The sequence below is a fragment of the Antrostomus carolinensis genome, unplaced genomic scaffold, assembly GCF_000700745.2.
Source record: "Antrostomus carolinensis isolate BGI_N321 unplaced genomic scaffold, ASM70074v2 scaffold2638, whole genome shotgun sequence".
NCBI classification, from domain to species: domain Eukaryota; kingdom Metazoa; phylum Chordata; class Aves; order Caprimulgiformes; family Caprimulgidae; genus Antrostomus; species Antrostomus carolinensis.
In genome coordinates, this window is record NW_010330697.1 from 1 (window position 1) to 22,144 (window position 22,144).

Below are 22,144 nucleotides of genomic sequence, written 5' to 3' on the forward strand. Positions count from 1 at the left end.
CCAACCTCAACCATTCTGTGATTCTGTAAATCTGCCTGAAATGTGCCCAAAAATGCCTTGATCCATTGAGTCTACTGTGAATGAACACAGCAGCTGCAAACATAGCTTGTTATATAGTGACAAAATATTTGAGACTTGGCATAAAATAATAGTTTCTTTTCTTTTTAATGCTCAGTTCTCATTCTGAGAACTAATTTCCAAACATTATTTTCTAGATATGTTATTAGAAATTCTCAGTACTACTAATTCTCTGTTAGTACTTCGGAGGGAAACAAGTTTCCACAGATGCTCTATGTTCCCTCTGTGACATCAGATCTTTAGTAGAAAATTATTCATGAATACTTTGTTGTTAGTTAAGGACAAGTTGTTCTTAATTTTTTTGGCTCAGCTTTGATTAATATGTCTGTAAACAGAAAAATAATGCCAAATTTTTTCAGTATTTCATTAAACTAAAATGACACAGTATAAGCCTTTCACAATTGTTTACTGCAACTAATGGCAAAGTAACCACGAAGTCAATGCATTAGTGAAACATGGGAAGGAGCTCTAGCAGTTTCGGGCTCTGTCCATTCATACTGGGGTAACCTTTAAACATTGGATTAAATTCAGTGTTGAAAATACAGTAAATCAGATGCAAACAGATTCGTGCAAATTGAAACCTGTGTGTCTCCTCAAATTTCTGAAAGCTTACAGGGTTCTTTTTGAATCCAACTGATTACAATTAGCAGCTATTTAAAGTTGTCCCTGTTTCATGCGACATCTGGGTGCTGGAGAAGCTCTCCATGCTTTAGGGAAGTACTCCATGTTCACAGCTACGTGTCTATTCCCTGCTGGTCAACTACATATTTGAAGCCAAGATTTCTTGTCTGAACAGCATCTCTCCTTCTTTTGCCACAACCTTTTTGTTTTGATGCCTGATTGATTCACAGTGCCCTTTAGCATTGCAGTCAAAGCAATATAGTTGCGTTGATTTACGCAAACATATTGCAGCAAAAGGACGCAAAGATTCACAAATGAAACAGACAGGGGAGCTGCAATACGAAGTGCTTGGGTTTCATATAAAATACTCAAATAGCCAAGCACTGCCAGGCAGGTTTTCCTGAAGAAACCTAAATTGCTTTGGCAAAGTTTCACAAATTCCTTCAAAATGAAGCTTGCTAGTAGAAGATCTTGTACAGAAATTAATTTAAATCATTTTTGTAAGTTGAGGCACCAGTAATTTGTTACAGAAAATTTGCTACAATAACAAAGTATTATAAAAGAAGAGAGATGTCCGCCATTCTACCATTCCCTATATTGACAACAAAAGCAAGCAGGTCTATTTGCTAGAGGGGGCAATAAGATACGATGAGTTTTTCAGCAGTTAACCAGAACCACCTCCTTCCCACCCCTACTCCCACAAAGGTAAGTAAGAGTGTACCTGAAGAGCAGGGTAGAAGAAGATCCATAATAACTGAATCTGCTCCTTTAGTGTAAACATTTATTTCATCTGTGAGAGGATGTCTGACGACTACTGACATCCTCTTCCTGACGGAATCAAAGCCCAACGTATGTAATACTTCAAAGCTTAAAGTTCCCAGGTGAGGTAGCTCCACTGATACCTGGTCAGACAGCCTTCCAACCAGAGAACAGTTATACGCCCTTGCTGCATAGACAAGAGCAGCTTCATCTGGACTCTCTGCTTCATAACGCAGTTCTCCTTCCTCAGGTCCTCTCCCCACAGCTGTCCGGCCTTGCTGGGAGCTGTAGCCATTGTTATTTATCTGTGCAGAGTACGCCAGCTTCTCTTCCAGTTTTAATAAAGTGCTATCCGTAGATGTAGATGAAAGCACACTTAAACCAAATCTGTGCATTGATTTACTTGTAGCGAGACTAGATGAACTGCTGCTGTTAGATCCAGAGGTCAAGCGGCTTGGAGTGAATCTTCGTATGAAGTCTTCTATGGTTTTTACTGGAGATTTTAGTTCAAATCGATCTCTAACCTTGAGAAGTAAAAAACAAACCAATGAACAAAAAATGAAGAAAAGCTGTACAAGAATTCCGACACATATATTCAGTATAAGCAGCTCTGACTAAAGAGGAGAATTTCTTTGAGAACCAGAAGTAGTGGCATTTGTATTTTGAGAAAGGAAAGTAAACGGACAAAACTGATTTCAACAGCAAAGAACTTAGAACGTCAGAATTGTGCCTTTGTGTGAAGGCAGGTACATTTATATTAAAAAACATTTATTCTTCATTCACCTCCTCAGATATGACTAATGGCTAGAGTATCAATGTTGCACTACCACCAGTAGTGCATACTAAAACCTATTGTTAGTAGGAAACATTGGCATTCTTTGTGCATATGCAGTGAAGGAAGTAAAAAAAAAGCTAATGAGTTTTCCACTGAGAAGTGTGGTATCAGAAAAACTTTATAAGAATATGCCAATGTTGACAACATCCTCAATAGGAACATGCTGAAATAAATAATTTTTGCTGTATTCTGTTTCAGCTTCAAAGCATTTTGCTTCAGTTTTATCACTCATCTCCATTTACTTAAATCTTTTTTACAGATACAATGTTATTAATAGTAATAGTACATTAATAGTAATATATATTAAATTATTGTATAACACTGCAGCATTCCTGAAACAGCAGAACTGAGCATTCTCCAAATGTTTCCCTAGCACAAAAACATGTAATTTTGTAGACTAGTTCACTTTTTATTGCAGTCTGGAACAGAAACAACTCTCAGAATTTTCTCCAGAATGGAAATTCCAGCTGCTGGCTAGCTTTAATACTACATTCCATTATATTTTTGTCTTACAGATCATCTTGGGATTGAGTTTTGAAATTCTCATTCATGCAAAAGAGGCTTTTGTTGCTTCTTTAACCCACCTTCTGTCGAGGCTGATTTGGTGCAGTAACCACAACTGTATTACATATAGTCAAAGCGACAAAGAAGTCAAAAATGTCACATAGTTCTGGACTCAGATGGGATAATGGCTGTTCGTGGCTCCTCATGACCTCCAGATGCTTTGCACATTCATTCACCTTTTCTAACAAGCTCGGGTCAGGTGTGATGTCCTTTTCCTAGTAATAAACAGCAGTGATTAATATCTGTGATTCTGAAAAATTACAAATCAGCAACAAACAATTAAAGCATTCAAAGCCATGTCAATGTCAAGAGTTTTATGGTGGCCTTACATCACAGGAGGTGGAGAGGGCTGTAAGATACCCATTCTAGAAAATAAACAGTTAACAATGAGCGTTCTGATAGAAATGGAAATTGAGTAACAACTTTTTCACTACAGATAATTATAGCAGCAATATTCATCTACTTTGGGGGTAATGCATAGGAGAAGAGTTACATACTAATATTCCTCCCTCTCTCCTGCCTAATTCCAGAGATTTATTAAATATTACTAAAGGGTGGTACACTACAGAGACCAAAAAGAGTGGAAAAATTAGACAGTGATGGTATTCAAAGCTCTGTCTCACATCAACACAATAACATTAAACCTTCTTGGATTGTTTGTTAGAGAACAACTACCATCTACACATTTGAAAGTAATTAATCTGTTTTTTTTACAAGGAAACAGAGCATTTTCCACTCTACTTTATCAGCACCTTCCACTTATTTAATCTATCTCATGTCAGAGCAAACCCTGGTATTTCTTAAGATAGCAGGATGCAGGGATACAAAAGATTAAAAGATAAACTGACCTAAGGCTCTTTCTCCAGTATAACTTTATCTGCTGATGCACAGCAGCTGACGAATCTGAACAACCACAGAACTCTGTGTATAAAAAGTGCAATTTCTAATTGTACCAAAAGAGTTTACTCTTGACAGAAATAAAGAAGTTCCACCAGTGCAAACAGCATCTTTCTGTGTCTGTATTTGTAATTTGTTTTGAGGGTGAATTTGTGTCAACAGTACAACAATGCAAAATACTTAGATAGACAAGACTTCACTTCTCTGCTGCCTTATTACAATTCAGCCTATTTAAAACTTCCAGGGAATTAAAATAGCATAAAATAAATTAACCAAAGCAAAGTTGTAAGGACATAAATTCATCAACATCTTGAAAAGTAAAGGTTTTTATTCTTTTAAAACGCAACACATGCAATCCACTAATAATCTTGAATCACACTAAAAATTATGCTCTGGTGTATGTCAACAGTGCCTAAAAATTGGAATACATGGTGTCCAGCCCAGCAATGATTAGTTTTAAAATCCTCTGACAAAAGAGAAAAGAATAAGAGGCTTACACGCAGCAATTAGAATCTCTGACCTCAAACCTTATGCTACTCTCAGCTTCTGCAGATAAAGGGAAGGCATATATTTTCTTTTCGAAATCAAGGTATAATTAAAACAAGGTTTCAGATTGTCTTTACCTTTAGTTTGTTCCCACAGAGAAGGTATTTAGATACGATCTATGCCAACACTTGATTGTTTTTGTACAAACAGCTGTGACTACAGAAGAAAAAATGCCAAGATGAAGTCTGTAAGAGGTACGCACTGTGCTACAGATATCTTTACCTTTCCCTTTTCAAGACATTGTTCTGTTAAAAGATACGGGACACTGTGCATTTAGTTCTCATGACTTACCATTGGGCTGCTGAATGCAGTGTGCTTCGAGAGTATGCTTGCTCTTTTTGCTTCAGCTCTGCTACCTGTGCGCCGGTGGGTTTTGGTGCTCTGGCTTCTGTGGATTACTTTGATGCTCTGATGGCTGCAGATACTATCACGCTGTGACAGAGTTCCTCCTTTTGGGGCTGCCTCGTCTTCCTCTGAATCAGGTTCTTGGTACATGGCTAAGCGTTTGGCTATAAGTAAAAATACAGAGGGAGAAATATTACGTACGTTAAACGTGGCTGAGAAAGAGGGAGTGCGACACAGCAACTTTGTTCAAAGATTTGGTTTTAATATTATACTGTGCTTTCATGGTAAGAATGAATGATCCCATTATCAGAGGATAACAAAGTCTAGTCTTAATTAAATGGTAGTATCAAACAGAAGATGCAGATAACATAATTAGAAATGTAATGCAATACACTGTCTCCCTCATCACCACTTGATCTGAAAGGCAGTTAGACTCTGTGGTAACTCACTGCATTCCACAGCTCAGCCTGATGAAATCAACCAAATAATTTGGTCTTCACTTGCAATCTGAGAAGGAAATAAATAATCCAGACAGTTTTCTTGTCCTTTCCAACAGAATACAGAAATTTCATAGAAAGTATTTTCCAGCAAAAATGTCACATCTACCCAGTTAACTGACATCTGAATTGTCCTCAGACCAACGTACCTATAGAGCACTACTGCCCATATTTTATATAGAGACATGAGGTACAGACAGCGTAAAAGCCTCACTTGAGGTCAGGGCCATCTGCTGCAGAGTGGAGACACGAACCCAGATTCCTGACTTCTAGCCTAGTCTAAAAACACCCTGGAGTCCGTTCTTTCCTCTCTGAGCAGCATGATAGGCAGGACAATGCAGTATGCATTTTTTAAATCAGGGTACCCTCACCTGCTGCAACACTTGCTTCTATCATAATTTGCTGCAGTGAGCAATACCTAGTGTACCCAGAACAAGAGAGTTTTTCCAATTATACATTTTAGACGAACGTTTCCCCAGTCAAGAATCCAACTACAACAATTAATGTTAGAAACCAATCCTGCCAGTTTGATATACAGAAGTTAAAAAAGAAACAGAAAGAAGTGTGAAACAGCCGTGGAATCCAGTCCCTCTAATGACAGGCGCCGTTTAGCTCTAACTGATGTAAAACATATTTTTCCATTCCTAAAGATCATGGCAATTTAATAATCTAGGTTATTCATTAGGCAGGCACATGCCACTCTAACCAGTATCTATTTATTCCTTCATTAGGTATTCATTGAAAGGCTTTTCATTATACTCTCAAAATAATCCACACTATCCAGATATACAGTACAAGTTATATACTTGCGGGTCAGCTTTGTTTTGGTCCTCTGGTGTAACAAATTAGATTTTCCTAATATCAAATGATAAATCATCAGCATGCAAGTTAATTATTCAGGCATTTAACAAAAAAAATAGTGCATAAAGATTTTTCTTCCAAAATATTTCCTGAGAAAAATCTTGCATTACATATAGCGAGTTTGGCATGAGATCACTTTTAATGTTGCTAGCTTTATGATGAAAGAAAAACCCGTCTTTGCCATCCGCTGCAATTTTCAGAGATGTTTTAGCTGTCAGAAAGCAGCTGGAGGAATTGAAATCAGACCACACACAGTATATGGTGATAGCTCTATCAGTCCAGTATCATACATCAGAGTTTTTTCCAGCTCCATCTGGAACACGTATAGGTTCTGTCTGAAATGCGGGAGCAGGGAGAGCTTCCTAGTCCTGGCTGTGAATGTACAGCCCATGGTTGCTCTAACTGCATGACAAAGGCATGTAACATCCCGTGCTGCACTCTGGCTCCTGCTGGAAGAAAATTCGGGCTGTGGATGTAGAAAGGGCCATAGTGCATTTGGAGACACAGAGAAGAGACTGCAGGGAACACTGCAGATCACTTCTGCCCCATAGCTCGAATACAGCCCTACAGCCCAGGCCCTGAGGCTGATGTAGACTATCTGTGGATGACTGAGGAGTTTCCTTCATTAGCATTATTGGTGTGATTCATGCTTCTCTGTGTTATGTGCTGGGAAAGAGGTTGAGCAATGGCATGTTCAGCACTGTGAGGACAGCTGCTCACTGATCCACACAACTGCAAACAGAAGAGCACAGCATAGTTGCCTCCTCCTTTTAGTGCCTACCTTGTCCTTTGATTCATATGACAGGACCTACAAGACAGCTCAAAAAATTAGGGAGGTCACTGGTCTCTTTGGCCCTTCTGTTGCATGGTAATGAGTTGCAAGGAAATAAAGCTCACTTCACCTGCACAGGCTGCTTCCTGCAACTTGTTGCACGTGCCTTGGGGCAGCGCAGTTCTAACCTGTCCCATCACTCTTGTTCACTAATTCCTGCTTTCTTCTGCTCTATAAGCCTCTGCATTTTCCCAGTAGAAGTGCAGATCTCTATATACTAAATTCAATTCAACTGATCATAGGTTGGTTCTATCAGGAGTCTACACTGACGACCCAAAGTCATCTGGTAGCTTGTCATAAACACTGATCCAGGCTCTCAATGAAGATGTGAGCCAGGCTGCTCACTGTTCACCCCAGCATCCCAGTTTCCTTCTAAAGGAAACCCAGGCATGTGAGGAAGGAACCATGTGGAAATCATAGTGTGTCATTTTAAGGGGATGCCTCAAGTACCAGAATGGAATGGCACACTGAAGGACTTCTGTCCTTCTCTGCACTGGGGAGGTACAATGGAGACACATCTGGGGAGGTATGATGGAGTGCACATCCTGGGATGAGGTCTGTGGAGGGCAGTGCCCAGCCTGACAGTGCAAGCTCTGCCTTAAAAACCTTCTTCAGTTACATGCTACAAACGCCAGGTTGAAAAAACATTGCTCAAGATGACACACCAGCAAGGTCTTCTGCACTTTACCAAGATTTAATGCTTAAATCAATCATAAGAAGCACATTTTTGTGCCTCATCTTCACTAAGGCTCTCAGCAGCAAATCCAGTCTCAAGGAGAGCTGGCACAAGATGTGGACACTCAGCCTCTCTCAGGAAAAGCATAAGAAAAGCTTGGATTTGCCATAGGGATAATCTTCCTCATTGTGGATGCTGGGTATTTGAATGGTAGCGTGACAAAATGCTGTATTTCTTCTTGTAACAGGTAATATTCCTTGACAGGGAAAGGACTGGCTACAATTATTCTCTTTAGCTTTGCACAATGTGTTACCCAGATGGTTCAACTCTCTTCTGAGCAGAGTTTTTTTTTAAAAAGGACACATTTTCTTTAATAATCATACCTAATTTAAGCTTCTGCTCTGAAAAGACATCTTGAAATACATGAGCCTAAAGATCCTGAATGGATTATAATTTTATTCCATGTATAAAAACTCTATGATTAAGTAGAGAATGCATTTCATGCACAAAACAGTTATGCTTGCATATCGTATCTCTGTATTCTTCACTGCTCTTTCTTCTTTCTTACATTAAATCTAAAATTATTTTTTATTCAACATAGCAAAATCTGTTTCTTAATGCAGCACTCAGCTTACTTAGTATTAAAGCAACAGCATGGTCCTTTCTAGTCTATGTAATATTAGCTATCTTTTGCTCTCTCTATTGTAGCACATTCATTTAATTGTTCCTGCCATTGAGAAAAAGGAGAAAAAGGGAAAGTAGATACAAGACTAGAATCTCATTTAACCAAGTCAAATGCAATTCTTTTGACACAAATGGTGTTAGTTCACTTTATACCAAGGTAAGCTTGATAATAAAAAACAGGCCTTAGCACCCTTCAACATTTTCTCAAGTGCAATCTTACATATTATGCAGCAAGAATTAAGAAGTTTGAAGGAATAATGAAACCCGATTCAATCGTTATGTTATGGTAAGGTTCACAATGCTTCAGCTGTGCAAAGTGTGCTTCTTTGGGAACATGCTGTTCCTTCCACCCACTCAACCCTCTCCGATTCAGAACCTTTTCCTGTGAACATTATAACCTGAAAGACATTGTTGTGGGATGCTTTTCAGTTTCAGCACTGAAAATTGATGGCCTTGATCTTTTGTCTGATAAAGAGTTTTTTAGTAAGGGTAAAGATACAAACAACTCTGAGAAACAAAGCAATGCAATTCATGAAAGTAAAATTTTACTATCCTCTAGTTCATTTTATAATTATGACAGAAAGAATAAACAATAATGAATACTTATTCCATGAACTCTTTTCCATCTTTCAGAAGACAAAAGTAAGCTATAAATAAAACTCCTTTAGTAGCTGCTAAGTATTTGAAGAGGCATTATTTTATTTTAAAATCCCTTTTTTGTCTTTTTTTTTTTTTTGTTTTCCTTATTTTTGTTTTATCTTCCATGCTACCTATGTTCTACCATGAAGCATCCATTTTGCAGGCTGATGGAGACACTGTTGCCATGCAGATGTTCCACTAACTAGAAGAGTGGGATCAGGAAACTCTAAAGAACTTCCCTTCAAGCAGAATAAAACTGCAGATCCTATAAACCTGAATAATTCAGCTGTCGGTGTGTGGGCCCTGATTTCACCATAGGATAATTCCATTGCACCCCAAACCATTGAATGAGGCTATTACTGAACTATCATGAAGTAAATCTACATGTGCAGTACTCACACCAACACACTGCCTTATTTCCTTATTATTTTATGAGTCCAAGCTTATTTCATTTTGAAGTGCACTCTAGTGTCTACATACCATGCTATAAATTTGTACAAGTGTGCTAACATAATCTTTATTTACTTTGCAAGAACTTCCCCATAAGGACAATTCCTGAGATTAGAAAACAGGAAGATTTTCTTTTCTCTCCCCTCTTGGCATCCCCAGGGGCTTAAAATGAATAACCTTCAGTCCTTCATTAAGAACTCTTTACTCCACTTGGAAATGGGATAATTCCTACTTTTCTGGAGATTTTCCACAGCAAGTGTCAGTGTAGGTATATGCTTAGAAAAAAGTATTACCTGTCTCTAAATATGAGTCTTCTGCATATGTCTTCTACAGGATTTAAAATGTGGCATTCCCAATGCACTGAGTTCTACATCTGCTGGCACTGGTTGCTTCGTCAGTTACCAATTGAATTTTTTCAAAAAGCAGTAAGAAATGTATAGAGAAACTACAAACAAGCTACACAGAGTGCCTGAAGAACACAGTTCTGCTAAAGCTTTTGATCTTTCTGAGGAAGGCCTAAATGGACTATCCTGATTTCTGAAGATTGTCAACACATAAAGGTGGCAAATGAGAATTCCCTTTGGAAGTAACAGTTGCATTTACAGAAAAGGTTTTATTGATTTTTGACTTTTTGTTTTTTAAATAAATCCAGTTCTCCAACGTGGCTGGAATATGCAGTCTATGTTCTCTTGACTACATACAAAAAGAGTAAGAAAGTTCCACTACAGAACAGTCCCTCAAACTAAGAAAGAGGGTTTTTTTAATTCTTTCTTACAAAAACTAGTTGCTGGCCAATCTTCATCAAGAAAAAATAGAAAGCAAAAATAAACTAATTTCTCAGATTTAGTGATTAAGAAACTTTGCTAGGCAAGAGAAAACCACTGAAGTTCTCATCATCTGCCTTTATCCCCATAAACTTACCTTATTCTTATGTTGTCTAGAGTTTTTTTCACAGTCACTGGAAGGAAGGGGGATGAATGCAAAGAATGAAAAATTCAGATTTTTCAGATTTGTGTGGCTGCATTCATGGAGATTCAACTTGTGTTTTGTCAAAAGTTCTATACAATGGGTAGATAAAACTAGAAAAAGAGAGATCATACCCTATATGCAGGAGTTCAATTAATTCAGCATTTGGAACACAAATAGGAAAAATGTCAGGCCAAGAGCATCTGATTGTAGCTAAATCATATAACAACTTTCAGAAGCACAGTCAGCTTTTGGGCACCTACTATCTCTGGGATTAGCAGTTAGACTTGGGTCATGGCAATTCCAAGAATTTTAAAAGCTGGCTATTAGCCTGAAGGGAAGAGCAATGTAATTTTACATATAGGGAAACTATTCCGGGGGTTTTTATTGCAAATTTTCTTTTGGACTAGGACTAAATACTGATTGGAAGAATAATTCTGGGATTTAACCAGAGTATAGTGCCAAGGAGTATTCCATAAATGCCCAGGATGTTTATGAATGGGACAATCATTCTTCCATTTGGAGTGGTCCATGACATACCCTGTCATGATGTGATAAGGTCTCCCCTCAGCCTCCTTTCTCCAGACTAAACAACCCCAGTTCCCTCAGCCGCTCCTAATAAGACTTGTTCTCCAGACCCTTCACCAGCTTTGTTGCCCTACTCTGGACATGCTCCAGTGCCTCAATGTCTTTCTTGTAGTGAGGTGCCCAAAACTGGACACAGTATTCAAGGTGTGGCCTCACCTTTGAAGGAGACAACAGAAGAGATTTAAGAATGCAGGTCACACAGTTGTGGGGTGGGAATTCTCTTCACCTGTATTTAGAATTCTAAACCACAGAGAAATACACATGTATCAGACAACAAGTGTAGATGTCTAAACCAGTTCTGATGGATTACAATCCCACAAATGCTTGATTTTCTCCATTAACTGTAAGTCACTAGATGACTACCTCCCACACAAATATCTAACATTAGGTAACAAGAATCTCATTCCTATCAACATAGTCTCCACAGGACCCAAACGGGCAGCACAAATTCCCATAGTTTGATCCCAATCAGTGTATAATCCATTACCAAATTATTATAGGTGATCTCAACAATGATGAATTTTCGATAGATCTTGCATCATGGAACTGTTGCTGAGTACACACACACTTTCCCTCACAGCCCTCACAAGCATTCCTGGATTCCTCTTCAGTGCTAAGCTCTTGCATAGCAATACCCATGAGTAATACTATGTACTACCTCCAGTTGGCCAAGAGATTCTGTCCTATGCTGGTGCAATTTATTGGCCTCTATTATACATGTTCTTGTCACCTCGTCTAGACTAAAACAATGCAATGCTCCTGGGCATAGTGCCACTGGCCTCATAAGAAGCTTAGAGCTAATAGAGAATTCTGGAGGAAAATTATTTCTCCAGCAAATTCATTAAAATTTCCCCCTGTTCCCTACCCTTCCCAAAAAAAAAAAAAAAAAAAAAAAAAGTGTTCTTGTTCAGGGTTTCAGTTTTTATTTTATAAGCATTTAATTGCTTCAGCCCTACCTAAGGTCCACATAAGCCTCTGTGATGAAAACCACAATTAACATGTCCGCATATGATGCAAAACAGAACTCTCCCTCATAATCATAAAGCTCACCTTCCACATGGGGAATTTACATGGCTTTGTGGAGCAGATTTCCAAAGAAAATAAGGACGCTCCCATCACTCAAGAAAAAGACATGCTGTCTCAAATATGTCAAACCTAACACGGTGTAGCATATTGCTTTTATGTAGCCCAGAAACCCAAATAAATCATGCACTGCAGGCATAGGTAGAGGAAAAATGGGAAAGACCAAGTGACACCTAAGGGAAGTCAGACATATTGCTTAATGCCCTAGTGGAAGGATTTCCGAAATGATGATGACAAATGCAGTATAATAAACTCTGTAGAACATAAACTAATGGGATAACTGCTCATAACTGTGAACAACTTTTAGGAAGAAAAGCTTATAATGCAGCATAGAGAAAACCTGTGAAGGCTATGCACAATCTGCTGATTGACTAATTAACAGATATGCAGCAGTCCTAGATTATGCAGAAGAAATGCTTCAGTGGAAAATTAAAAGTTCCAGAGTGAAACTGGACGAGATTTCAGACCTCAGTCTGCCACTGGAGATGTAACTTTCCCCCTCTGTGTGTGTGCATGGCTGAGCCCCAGAATATAGGGCCTCTAGATGACTTCAGAGGAAAATTTGCCAGAACTTCTCAGCATGGGGAAAAAGTGTGTTACATATTAGCCATGTTCTTGGATATGGCTGAATGGAGCTGTTCTGACTGAAATTTCTCCCCCAGAATTCAGGCCTGAGGCAAACATCTGGCATGGAAAACTTGAACCAAGTAGTTAAAGTTTTGTAAAACTATCCAAAACTGAAAACAGGATCTTATCATAAGAAGAGTTAAGCAAATGGAATAACATTCAGTGCTACCCAGCCACAGTAGAATAACAAACTTAGGCCAAAGAGTGATCTGCTTTTACAGTAGAAAATGACATATTATCTTCAGCTGTTGAATCTTAACCCATGTACAACAATTTCAAATTAATTTCTTAATCTAAAGTGCTACTCAAGAGTTTTATTCCAAGTAACAATCCACTATGCCTGAAAATACTCAGATAAGCGAAGAAAGACACACATAATCTTTGAAACAGACAAGAAAAGGCAAATGCATTTTACTTGGTTTTCTTGCATATATGGCAGCCTCAGATCACTTGCCAAGTGGAAGATTTTAGAATTTTCTAATTCATGAAATCTTCAGCAAAACCTGAGGTGCAGAGCAGGATGGCATCAGTTATAATATGCTCCAAAACCTCAGAGAGGAATTCACATACTCTGGTGTAAGACACAGAAAAGCAGCTGACGTATCATTTGTAAGTAAGCACACAGCAATGAAATGTTGTTGATGCACTCCCTAAATCCAGAAAGAGCCGTGACAGACATTTTGCCCTATCTAAACAAGAAGGTTTCAGCAGCAGAAAAGATAAGGGATTGTTGGAAAATTTGACTGGAGAAGAGAGCTAACAAAAGACTTGAATGAAGAATAGTTTTTATTGTGTTATTAATCCTGATTATAGGGAACAAAATCAATAGAAATTATCACAATTTTTATATAGAATGACAGAAAAAGACCTATTTTCTGTAGAGGAGAAAAAAAAAAGAATAAAATACCGTGGATAAAATACTGTATATAATTTCTGTGTCAATTTAAAAATTGTATTTGTCAGAAATTTTATGCTGACTGGAGTCTAAACATAGCCATACGTGCAAAGAATGATAAAAAAAAAAAAAACAGTTTATTTTATATATTTGACACTTTTGTTTTTAGTGAAATTCACTCTGCTTTTATTAACATTTATGTTGTAATCTGAAATCCTAAGTAGAAAGCATTCACAAACTTAGATTTCTGTTAAATACATTGCATTTGAAGAAAAAGGCTCAGAAACTCAATACTCAAATTCAAGAGCCTGAGTTCAGCCTATATATTAGCTGATAATACCAAGCTCATAAAAACACCCTTTCTGCACTGTTTTAGTTGGCAGCACCTTCATCACTCCTGCAAAGGTACAGAGTACACTGAAATTAGCATAAACAAGCAAACGATCAATGGCAAGGAAGAAGAAAAAAAAAAAAGAATAATCAGTGTGTCACAAACAGAATTAGGAGCCCAGAAACATAATCTCAATTCTAATTATTCTCTCTTTCTTACCTACAGCACAGAGGTTGGAAGTCACAGCTTCTCCCTGTTGAAGTTCTTTCTGTAACACTGGGATAACAACACTACCCAAACACCTAGTTTCTTGAAAAAGAGTGCCTTAAATGTAAGGTCTCAGCACTACTTTAAAGTAGGAGAAAAAAGAACAATTCTTGCATAATCCAAAACTTCAAAATATCTTTTTTGACTTCAGAATCTTATGAACTCTCTAAAGCATGTTTTAGATTTGCCCATCTATTTTGATTCTCTCTCTTATTCTGTATCTTATTTATAAGCTGAGCTTCTGTCATGGTCTTTGAGAAAACTTTCTAATTAGTGACCTTTATGTGTTAAGTAGATTAAGAAATTTATTTTTTGCAAATAGGAAATACTGTAGCTATTAATATTTTCCTGCATACAGATAGAGTATGATTTGAAGAGTTAAGATCTGTTATGTCAAAAATGATAACAAAATATTAGTGGAAAATAACAATTACAAACAAAACCACAAAACACGAAATTACTTCCCAAGTTTAAAAGGGTGATGTGATGACACAAGGATGACAACCCTCCCATTCTCTTGTGACAAAGAGTGACTTTTTAGTGTTTCAAGAAACTGATACCTGGGGACATTCTCTCAACTGCAGTGCTCAAACAGCAGTGAAGATACCTTAATGCAGGCACCTGTCACACAGGAGGACTGAAAAGACTTTGATAAAGATAACATAAAATATGCTATTAGATCAGATTATATTTCTTGTTAATATGAAATCCAGCAGCTTTGTTTGCATTTTTTTCTCAGCACAAAAGGATAATCTCATTCCACGTATTCCATCAAACACTAATCTGTCTGCATGCTTAAAACTGGTATTCTACATAGTATACTTCAAACACAAAACAATTGTGATACCAGCGGCACTATTCAATTTGCTTAAATTAGCCATGTGCTCAAGTGCTTTACTCGGTCATAAGTGAAAGCCAGAAGCCTTAGAATCACAGAATGGTTTGGGTTGGAAGGGATCTTAAAGATCATCTAGTTCCAACCCCCCTGCCATGAGCAGGGACACCTTCCACTAGACCAGGTTGCTCAAAGCCTCATCCAAACTGGCCTTGAACACTTCCAAGGATGGGGCATCCACAGCTTCTCTGGGCAACCTGTTCCAGCGTCTCACCACCCTCACAGTAAAGAATTTTTTCCTAATACCTAATCTAAACTTACCCTCTTCCAGTTTAAAGCCATCACCCCTTGTTCTATCACTACCTGCCCTGGTAAAAAGTCCCTCCCCAGCTTTCTTGCAGGCTCCCTTCAGGTACGGGAAGGTCACTATAAGATCTCCCCTAAACAGTCTGACCAACATACTGTAGATGTTACAGAACATTTTGATAAAATTGTCATTGCCAGCTGAACACAGACATCAAATTATACTAATCTGAAAACAGTTATTATGGAGTTTGCTGAGTGGATATAGGCAATTTACTTTGTTTTTCTTTTTGATTTAAGATTACAGTAACTTTTATATCTACTTCGGATTGCTCAAAGTACAACTGTTATACAGAAAACAAGATCATGAGCTCACCGTTATCATCATGGGAATACTCTATTCCAGAAACAGTGCATCTTCGGAAAACCATCTTGTTTTCAGTAAGTGTCCCAGTCTTGTCTGAAAAGATAAACTGCACCTGACCTAGGTCTTCTGTGATATTTAAAGCTCGGCACTGCAGCTGAGTGTCTGTTTCTTCATCATATAAATCTTTATCTTGATGAATAAAGTATACTTGGCAGATTTTAACTATTTCAATGGATACATACAAAGAAATTGGAATCATAACCTGGAATACACAAAAAGAAAGAGAATTAGGGGAAAACAGAAGCAAGGATACATTGAATTAGTAAAATCTAGTTAACTTGGTACTAGACTAGGATGAAGGACACCTCTTTAGTTCTAGCAGTAGAAGGGGTACTACACATATTGCATGTGTATAGCTTTATTACAGCAAACTATGAACAGAGGTGACAGGATGTACAACTTGATTACCTGGAAAACTATGATCACTGTCAGAAATAAATACATTGAAGCTAAAACAGGAGACAAATATTTGCCATCAGGCCCTGGAACATCAAAAATTGGTTTCCTCTTTTCATCATATTGCCATACCCATAGGCCATGACCTGCAGAACAGTTGAAAGAGAGAAAAACGCAAATTACCTCCAAGGAAAAATGCTTATGGTATGAATTTGTTCTTAGACTTGATTTACATGGGAAAGTAATATTTGTTTTCAACTATTCTGCATGACTTCTGAAAAAGTCCCCAGAACCATGGGGTTTTTTCTGCCTTGGGATTTGGGGCTTGAGAAGGGGGTTTGTCTGGCCTGAAGGACAGCATGCAAGACTCATTTTGCATAACTTTATCCAAATAGAGTGAGCTGGCTAGTCTAAAATAGTAGTTTAGGCTCCTTCTGTAATCAGCAGAGAAAACCAGACTTCTTCAGAAAGTGATTCAGTTCAGTGATAGCTGATGTGTTAAAATAAAAGAACTCCACTGACTGCACCAGGTGTGTCACTAGCCAGCTATCACTAAACTAGTTTCAGCTGGATAAAGTCAGAAGAGACTTTAATCTTACTGTGTGACTCTTACCCACCATGTTTACAGAACTACTGAAATAACAGTATCAGCAGAGTTAAGAGCATGGAAGCTGAGGAACTAAGAACAGAAGAAATTCTAAGCCTTTCTCAAACCCTTTTTTTGATTGTGTTGATAACTAAATAAAGATAAGGCTATTAATATTATTTTGGGAAAACGACATTCTTGTTAAAGAGCGAGTTGACTTTTACAGTAGAGAGCAAGTATCTGCAGTCCTAAAAGACCTAAAATGGTATGCCTGACATTTTTAAGGTTAAAAAAGGAAGAATTTCCCCACAATAAGAAACATTCAAACAATCTTCACCATATATCCGAAATCAGAAAAAAAAGGACAAAGGCCTGCTTTAAAAGTAATCTTTTGTAAGCCACATCTGACAAGGTCCTCTACATCTTGATATATATAACCAGCACTGAACTTTCAAAAAATAAAACCAGTATTTAAGCCAAGTGAGAAAATTATTTTATCCCTGTACTGACAATATGAGCATATCACCATACTGACGTCTTTATTGATGTCTATATTTTTATTCTTGAGAGCAAAAATTGGAAGCCCCACACTGAGAATGACCTACATCAAGTCTTGTTTTATAAATAGCCCGACTCAGACTTTCAAAAGAATTAGTTAAGTGTTGTACCTTCACTTATACTTTCTCAACAGAGGGTACAAAATTGCCTGACTCTTACAGAACACAGCTTTGTGCATGTTGAAGTATCAGGCACCTCTGGTTTCCAAGGGCTCAGGCAAATTTCTTTCCAGCTGTTTTTGGTTGTTACCACCTCCAGCAGTTTGCTCTGGCCATCTGCTGATGGCTGTAGCAGGAGTGACAGAAGGGAAGGCACACGTGTCACCTCGTGTGCCACCTCTTCCCATTCATATTCCTGCACCTCAGGAGTTTCAGCTGAACTGAAGCCACTGCAGCGCACACCTTGCTGCAGCTGCTCTGGGGGGAACACCTCGGTGTGGCAGTGGCAGAGGGGACAGCTGCAAGCAGTGACTTCCTGCAATTAAACCTACGATGGCACTTCAGGCCTTAGGACTGGGCTCCCCAACACTGAGACACTATAAAAGACTGTCATGAACTTAGTGGCAACAAATATGCTGGCTGGTTTACAGCTGGAAGAACTCATCTTTAAGCAGCGTTTAACAATACCTGGAAAAAGGCACACAGGGACATATTAAAAAGGTGTAAGATTATTTTTAAACTACACCATGGTTGTTAGGAAGCATTTTAGTGTTTATGCTGTATGACTCACACACAAACATTACAGAACACACAAACCTTAAGGATATGGAATTCCTGTGCCACATATGAAGAATCATTTTGGGTGACAAACATAAAACTCAACTCTTTCTCACAAGTGAATAGAAAAACAGCCTGAAGAGTATTAACCTGAACCTCAGCATTTCCTTAAACACTCCATGAGGTCTAGAGAATCTTCTATTTGGATTTATGCAGTTTTAGACTTTTATTTATTTCTTCTATGTTAAAGCTGCAGCCTTAGGGACAGTGTGTCAATGTCATACACTGTGCCCTTGATTTAACAAATAGTACTGTGCTAATTATGTATATTCTCGCTCATAAATTACTTTGTTGACTGATTAATGCCATGTTACACTCTACCACTTTTAATTTTGAGGGGACCACATATGAAGTGGCTTCTTTTGGACTTGACATTTTTGCATGATGTCAAGGGTAGCAGAATCTAAGCCTTTAGATCTCTGGTACCAATAGCATATTTTTGATTGATACTAAGAAACTATTTATATGAGCTTATGTATCAAGACATCTTTATTTCAAAAAAGAAAACACAACAAAAATTAGACAGCATGGAGGAAGCTTTACGGATTTCATGTTTTGGCAGATACATATGTTTTTTGATAAAGCTAAGTGCATGAATCCTAAAAGAGTCTGATATTTAAGTTTCTACTTTTAAAGAGCACTTACCAATGGCAGAGAACAGACACATGATTAGAAGTATGAGGACACACCAAAGGACATCAGCATTCATCTGTCTTTCAAGCTTACTTCGTTTGTAACGGGGTCCATTATTATTTAACAAAGCTTTGGTCTCATGCCCTGCAGAAGCAGTTACATCAGATGATGTCATATGGATTTTTGTTACTATTTTAAGGAAGCTATAAAAAGATGGTATGCCTCATCAGACAGAAAAACAGCTTTTACCTGCATAGATTACTATTCCTGCAACCTCTTCTGTATTTCTGATGGTACATCCACGTAACAAAAGATTTTCTTTGAACAGTCCATCCTTTTTTCCACTTTTATGTATACTGCAGAAAATGTAAAAACAGAACAAAACACAGCATGTCAAAAGTTAAGCTTGTTAAATCATACTACTCTGTAATATAACAAGCCCAGGAAACATCTTCAAAGTTTAATAAGTTTTGTCAATCTGATGGTGAAGTATTTTCTTAGATCCTCCTCCTGGGAAAATTCTCTGGCAGATTTTGAAAGCCTAGAATACCTGCCCAAGAACGCCAGACATGCAGCAGCCCATCTGGAGCAGTACCAGTTGCTGCTGGATATACAAGTGTACTGGACAAATGCTCACTAGAGATCCGCAGGACAAATCTTCAGCATCTGTGCAGCCTATCTAATCCTTTGAAAATGAACTGAACTTTCTGTGCATGTGCAAACTGACTGTGCAATCACAGTTAATCCAGTCTACCTAAAAGCAGCTGTATAGTGCATATGATGAACCCACTATTCATGTGTTCTTATCAAAGAAAAAAAAAATATAGTGAAACTGGGAAAGGACTGTTCTTCAGAAGCAGTGACACAAAGGAAGATGTGGCAGGAACAATAAGTGTCAGTTCAGTGAAAAAGAAAGGAAAAAAAAATTATGTGTTCATCAGTGAGAACAAGAGAAATTCCTTTCAGAAGTGTCTTGCTAACTTTCTAAGAAAGACAAAGTGATTCTTGTTGACTAGCACCAAAATACATGAGAAAAATGGAACAAAGTAACATTTCCACTACAACTTATTGTCTGTTGTGTATGGACCGACTGAAATTTCAGCTGACAGAAATACAGAAAACAGCTTTTTGAGAATTAACAGTCACCAGGGAAATGCTCAACAATAACAACAACAATTAAAAATAGCATTAGAATGTTTTATTAGGTAAAAAAGACAAACCAAATAATAATTTCAAACCTTTTCTAAATGAATAAAATTTAATTTAATGAACTGCAGTATCCCAGTGCCTCAGAGAAGATTAAAACAAAGTCTGAAATGTTTAAATGTTCTGCCTTTACTTTCAGAGTATCAAAACCATCACACTTCCAAAGTTCAAAAAACCGACTGCAATAAAAAACTAGCAAAAGCTGGGAGTCCAAGATAAATTGCAGAAAAGCACATGTGCTATGCTAAAATTAACATTGTGCTGTTGCAACATCGAATTTTATGGCTACTTGGATTTGAGCATTTAAAAACCTGTGTCCTCTGAAATCTGCAAACTGGATTAAAATTGTGCCTTTTATAAAAAAGTGGAGTTCTTTGTATTTGCTTCCTATTTTCTAATCCTTCACATCTGGGTTATATTTTCATGCTTTTCTCCGATTGTTAGAATCTTTTCTTTTTCTAAATGAGCACCAAAATTCTAACTTTAGCACAAGCTTCTAGGATCTCAGGTCTGAAGAACTCTATCAAATATCTGAAATCTGCAAGAAGAAAGGGTTCACATTGGTGAATTCTTTGTACTCTCCCCCAGCCTAGCAGGACTGCTTGCAGATTATGTTGTTATGCTGGTTATGCTATGTAGCCTCTAGTCAGTGCTCTTAGTGAGTAGAACATACATATAAATAATACATATACACATTTTACATACATATATACATGTTTATATATACACATATACACAGTCCTTTTTAGTTCAGTATAATATATTATATCCACTCTCTGCTAAAAAATATAAGGTAAAAGCTTTGATGTTTCAACAGGTATGCTTAGCTCTTCACTATAGGGATGGAGAAAAAGTGGTGGAATTGACAGCTGAAGTAGCTGCAGCAGTGATAACATCTGACTAGAGACCAGAAATAGAGAAGGAAAGAAGCAGAGAACATCAAGTTTGCAATTCTGATACAAAAATGAAGGGTTTTTTTCATCAGGAGAGAACTTCCCCTGCGCAGCCTACCCTCCCTGCCAGCCTCAGATACAAGAACTGAGGTTTTGCTTCTGGTCTCTTCAGCAAACCTCATTAACCTACTAGCTCACCCTTCGACAAAGAAGCTTCAAAAACTGGGGGCTGGCTGTCCAACAGTTCTCTGGCAGTAGGCAAACAGGTGTAAGCACTGATTGCCAGCTGGAGAATTACCCAAATTCGGCTGGGCTTAAACTATGGGAAATAATAATTTTATAATGATTCCATGTTGTAGAAATTACACTACTACCAGGATTCTGCCATACCTCTTCTTTCTAAGGCTCAATTCTACATTAGCCTTTCTCATAAATCTGAATTTCCAATAAAATCTCCAAATGATGGTTATGATTCCTGTTAGAAATGGGACTTTAAAAAGATAAATCTACTTAAGAATTGCTCTGGCTTTTGATTTTATAGCCTTCATCAATTCTTCACACTTGACAGTAACATTGGACTGTGACAGGTATATTGTACATGGCAGTCTTTACATACAATTACTTGTGTATGTGTTCTACACAATTATATATTTGTTTCTACTATCTTAGCTTATAAAATGTCCGAACCTGCTCCATAGCAATGGTATAACATCTGAAATTAACCTGTAGGTGCCAAGACCCCAATCTACTGCCCTCACCCACAGACTGAGACTTCCCACCACAACTCATCTTATCCTTACGAGTGTTTGGCACTACTTTTTACTTTTCCACATCCAAATGAAGTCAATCAACTCACTTGTTGCTCACCAGACCTTTAGGAAACATGGATGAACTAAAAATCTGGGAGAAAGAAGCTGGCAGGGGCTGGAGGAAACTCATTGTTTCCTTCTTGTCTGCACTCACTCCCTGTGACTCACTAACAGAACATACATATAAGGCAATTGGGCACTGATGATAAAAGGAAAAAAAAATTACAGATATAAAAGTTTGGATTAAAAAATAATGAAAACTAGAGTTAAATACAACTGTTCACTTTGATAGCAAACCTGCCCAGGCTATAACTTTATGTCCCGGTGGAGGGATGGCTTAGATCCCATTTCTAGCCCCGCAGAGTTACAAACCTTAAGCTCGTTACAGAGGCAGAACAGTCTGTTTTTCCTCTTTCTGGATTCAGGCCAGTATAACTCTGGAGGCAAAGAAGGAAACTTTTCTCTGTCAGTATTTAAAACAGTGCTGGCTGAAGCCACTCAGACGCCTGGAATGCGGAGGCTAGCCCGCGAGGAAACACGCTGGCGAGGGCAGGTGCAATGCTCTTTTTCTCTGCAATTTCTCACCCAGATGACACCGCAAATATGCAGTATCTAAACATCTAAAACACATGCACCACGAATTAGGAGAAATGGGTGGACCTGATGCAGTTAGCTGCTACT

General features: G+C 37.9%; 1 protein-coding gene across 1 annotated transcript in view; it reads right to left on the minus strand.

Moving 5' to 3' along the window:
• Window positions 1-1,394: 1,394 nt before the first annotated feature.
• ATP10A (ATPase phospholipid transporting 10A (putative)) overlaps window positions 1,395-22,144 on the minus strand; it is a gene marked incomplete at both ends in the record, with an annotated part of 88,980 nt that continues 68,230 nt past the window's right edge. The window contains 7 exons of the mRNA XM_010172969.1: window positions 1,395-1,982; window positions 2,878-3,072; window positions 4,592-4,809; window positions 15,556-15,808; window positions 16,015-16,148; window positions 18,568-18,699; window positions 18,805-18,911. Of these exons, the coding sequence (XP_010171271.1) occupies window positions 1,395-1,982; window positions 2,878-3,072; window positions 4,592-4,809; window positions 15,556-15,808; window positions 16,015-16,148; window positions 18,568-18,699; window positions 18,805-18,911 (1,627 nt within the window). The remainder of the gene's footprint in view (window positions 1,983-2,877; window positions 3,073-4,591; window positions 4,810-15,555; window positions 15,809-16,014; window positions 16,149-18,567; window positions 18,700-18,804; window positions 18,912-22,144) is intronic.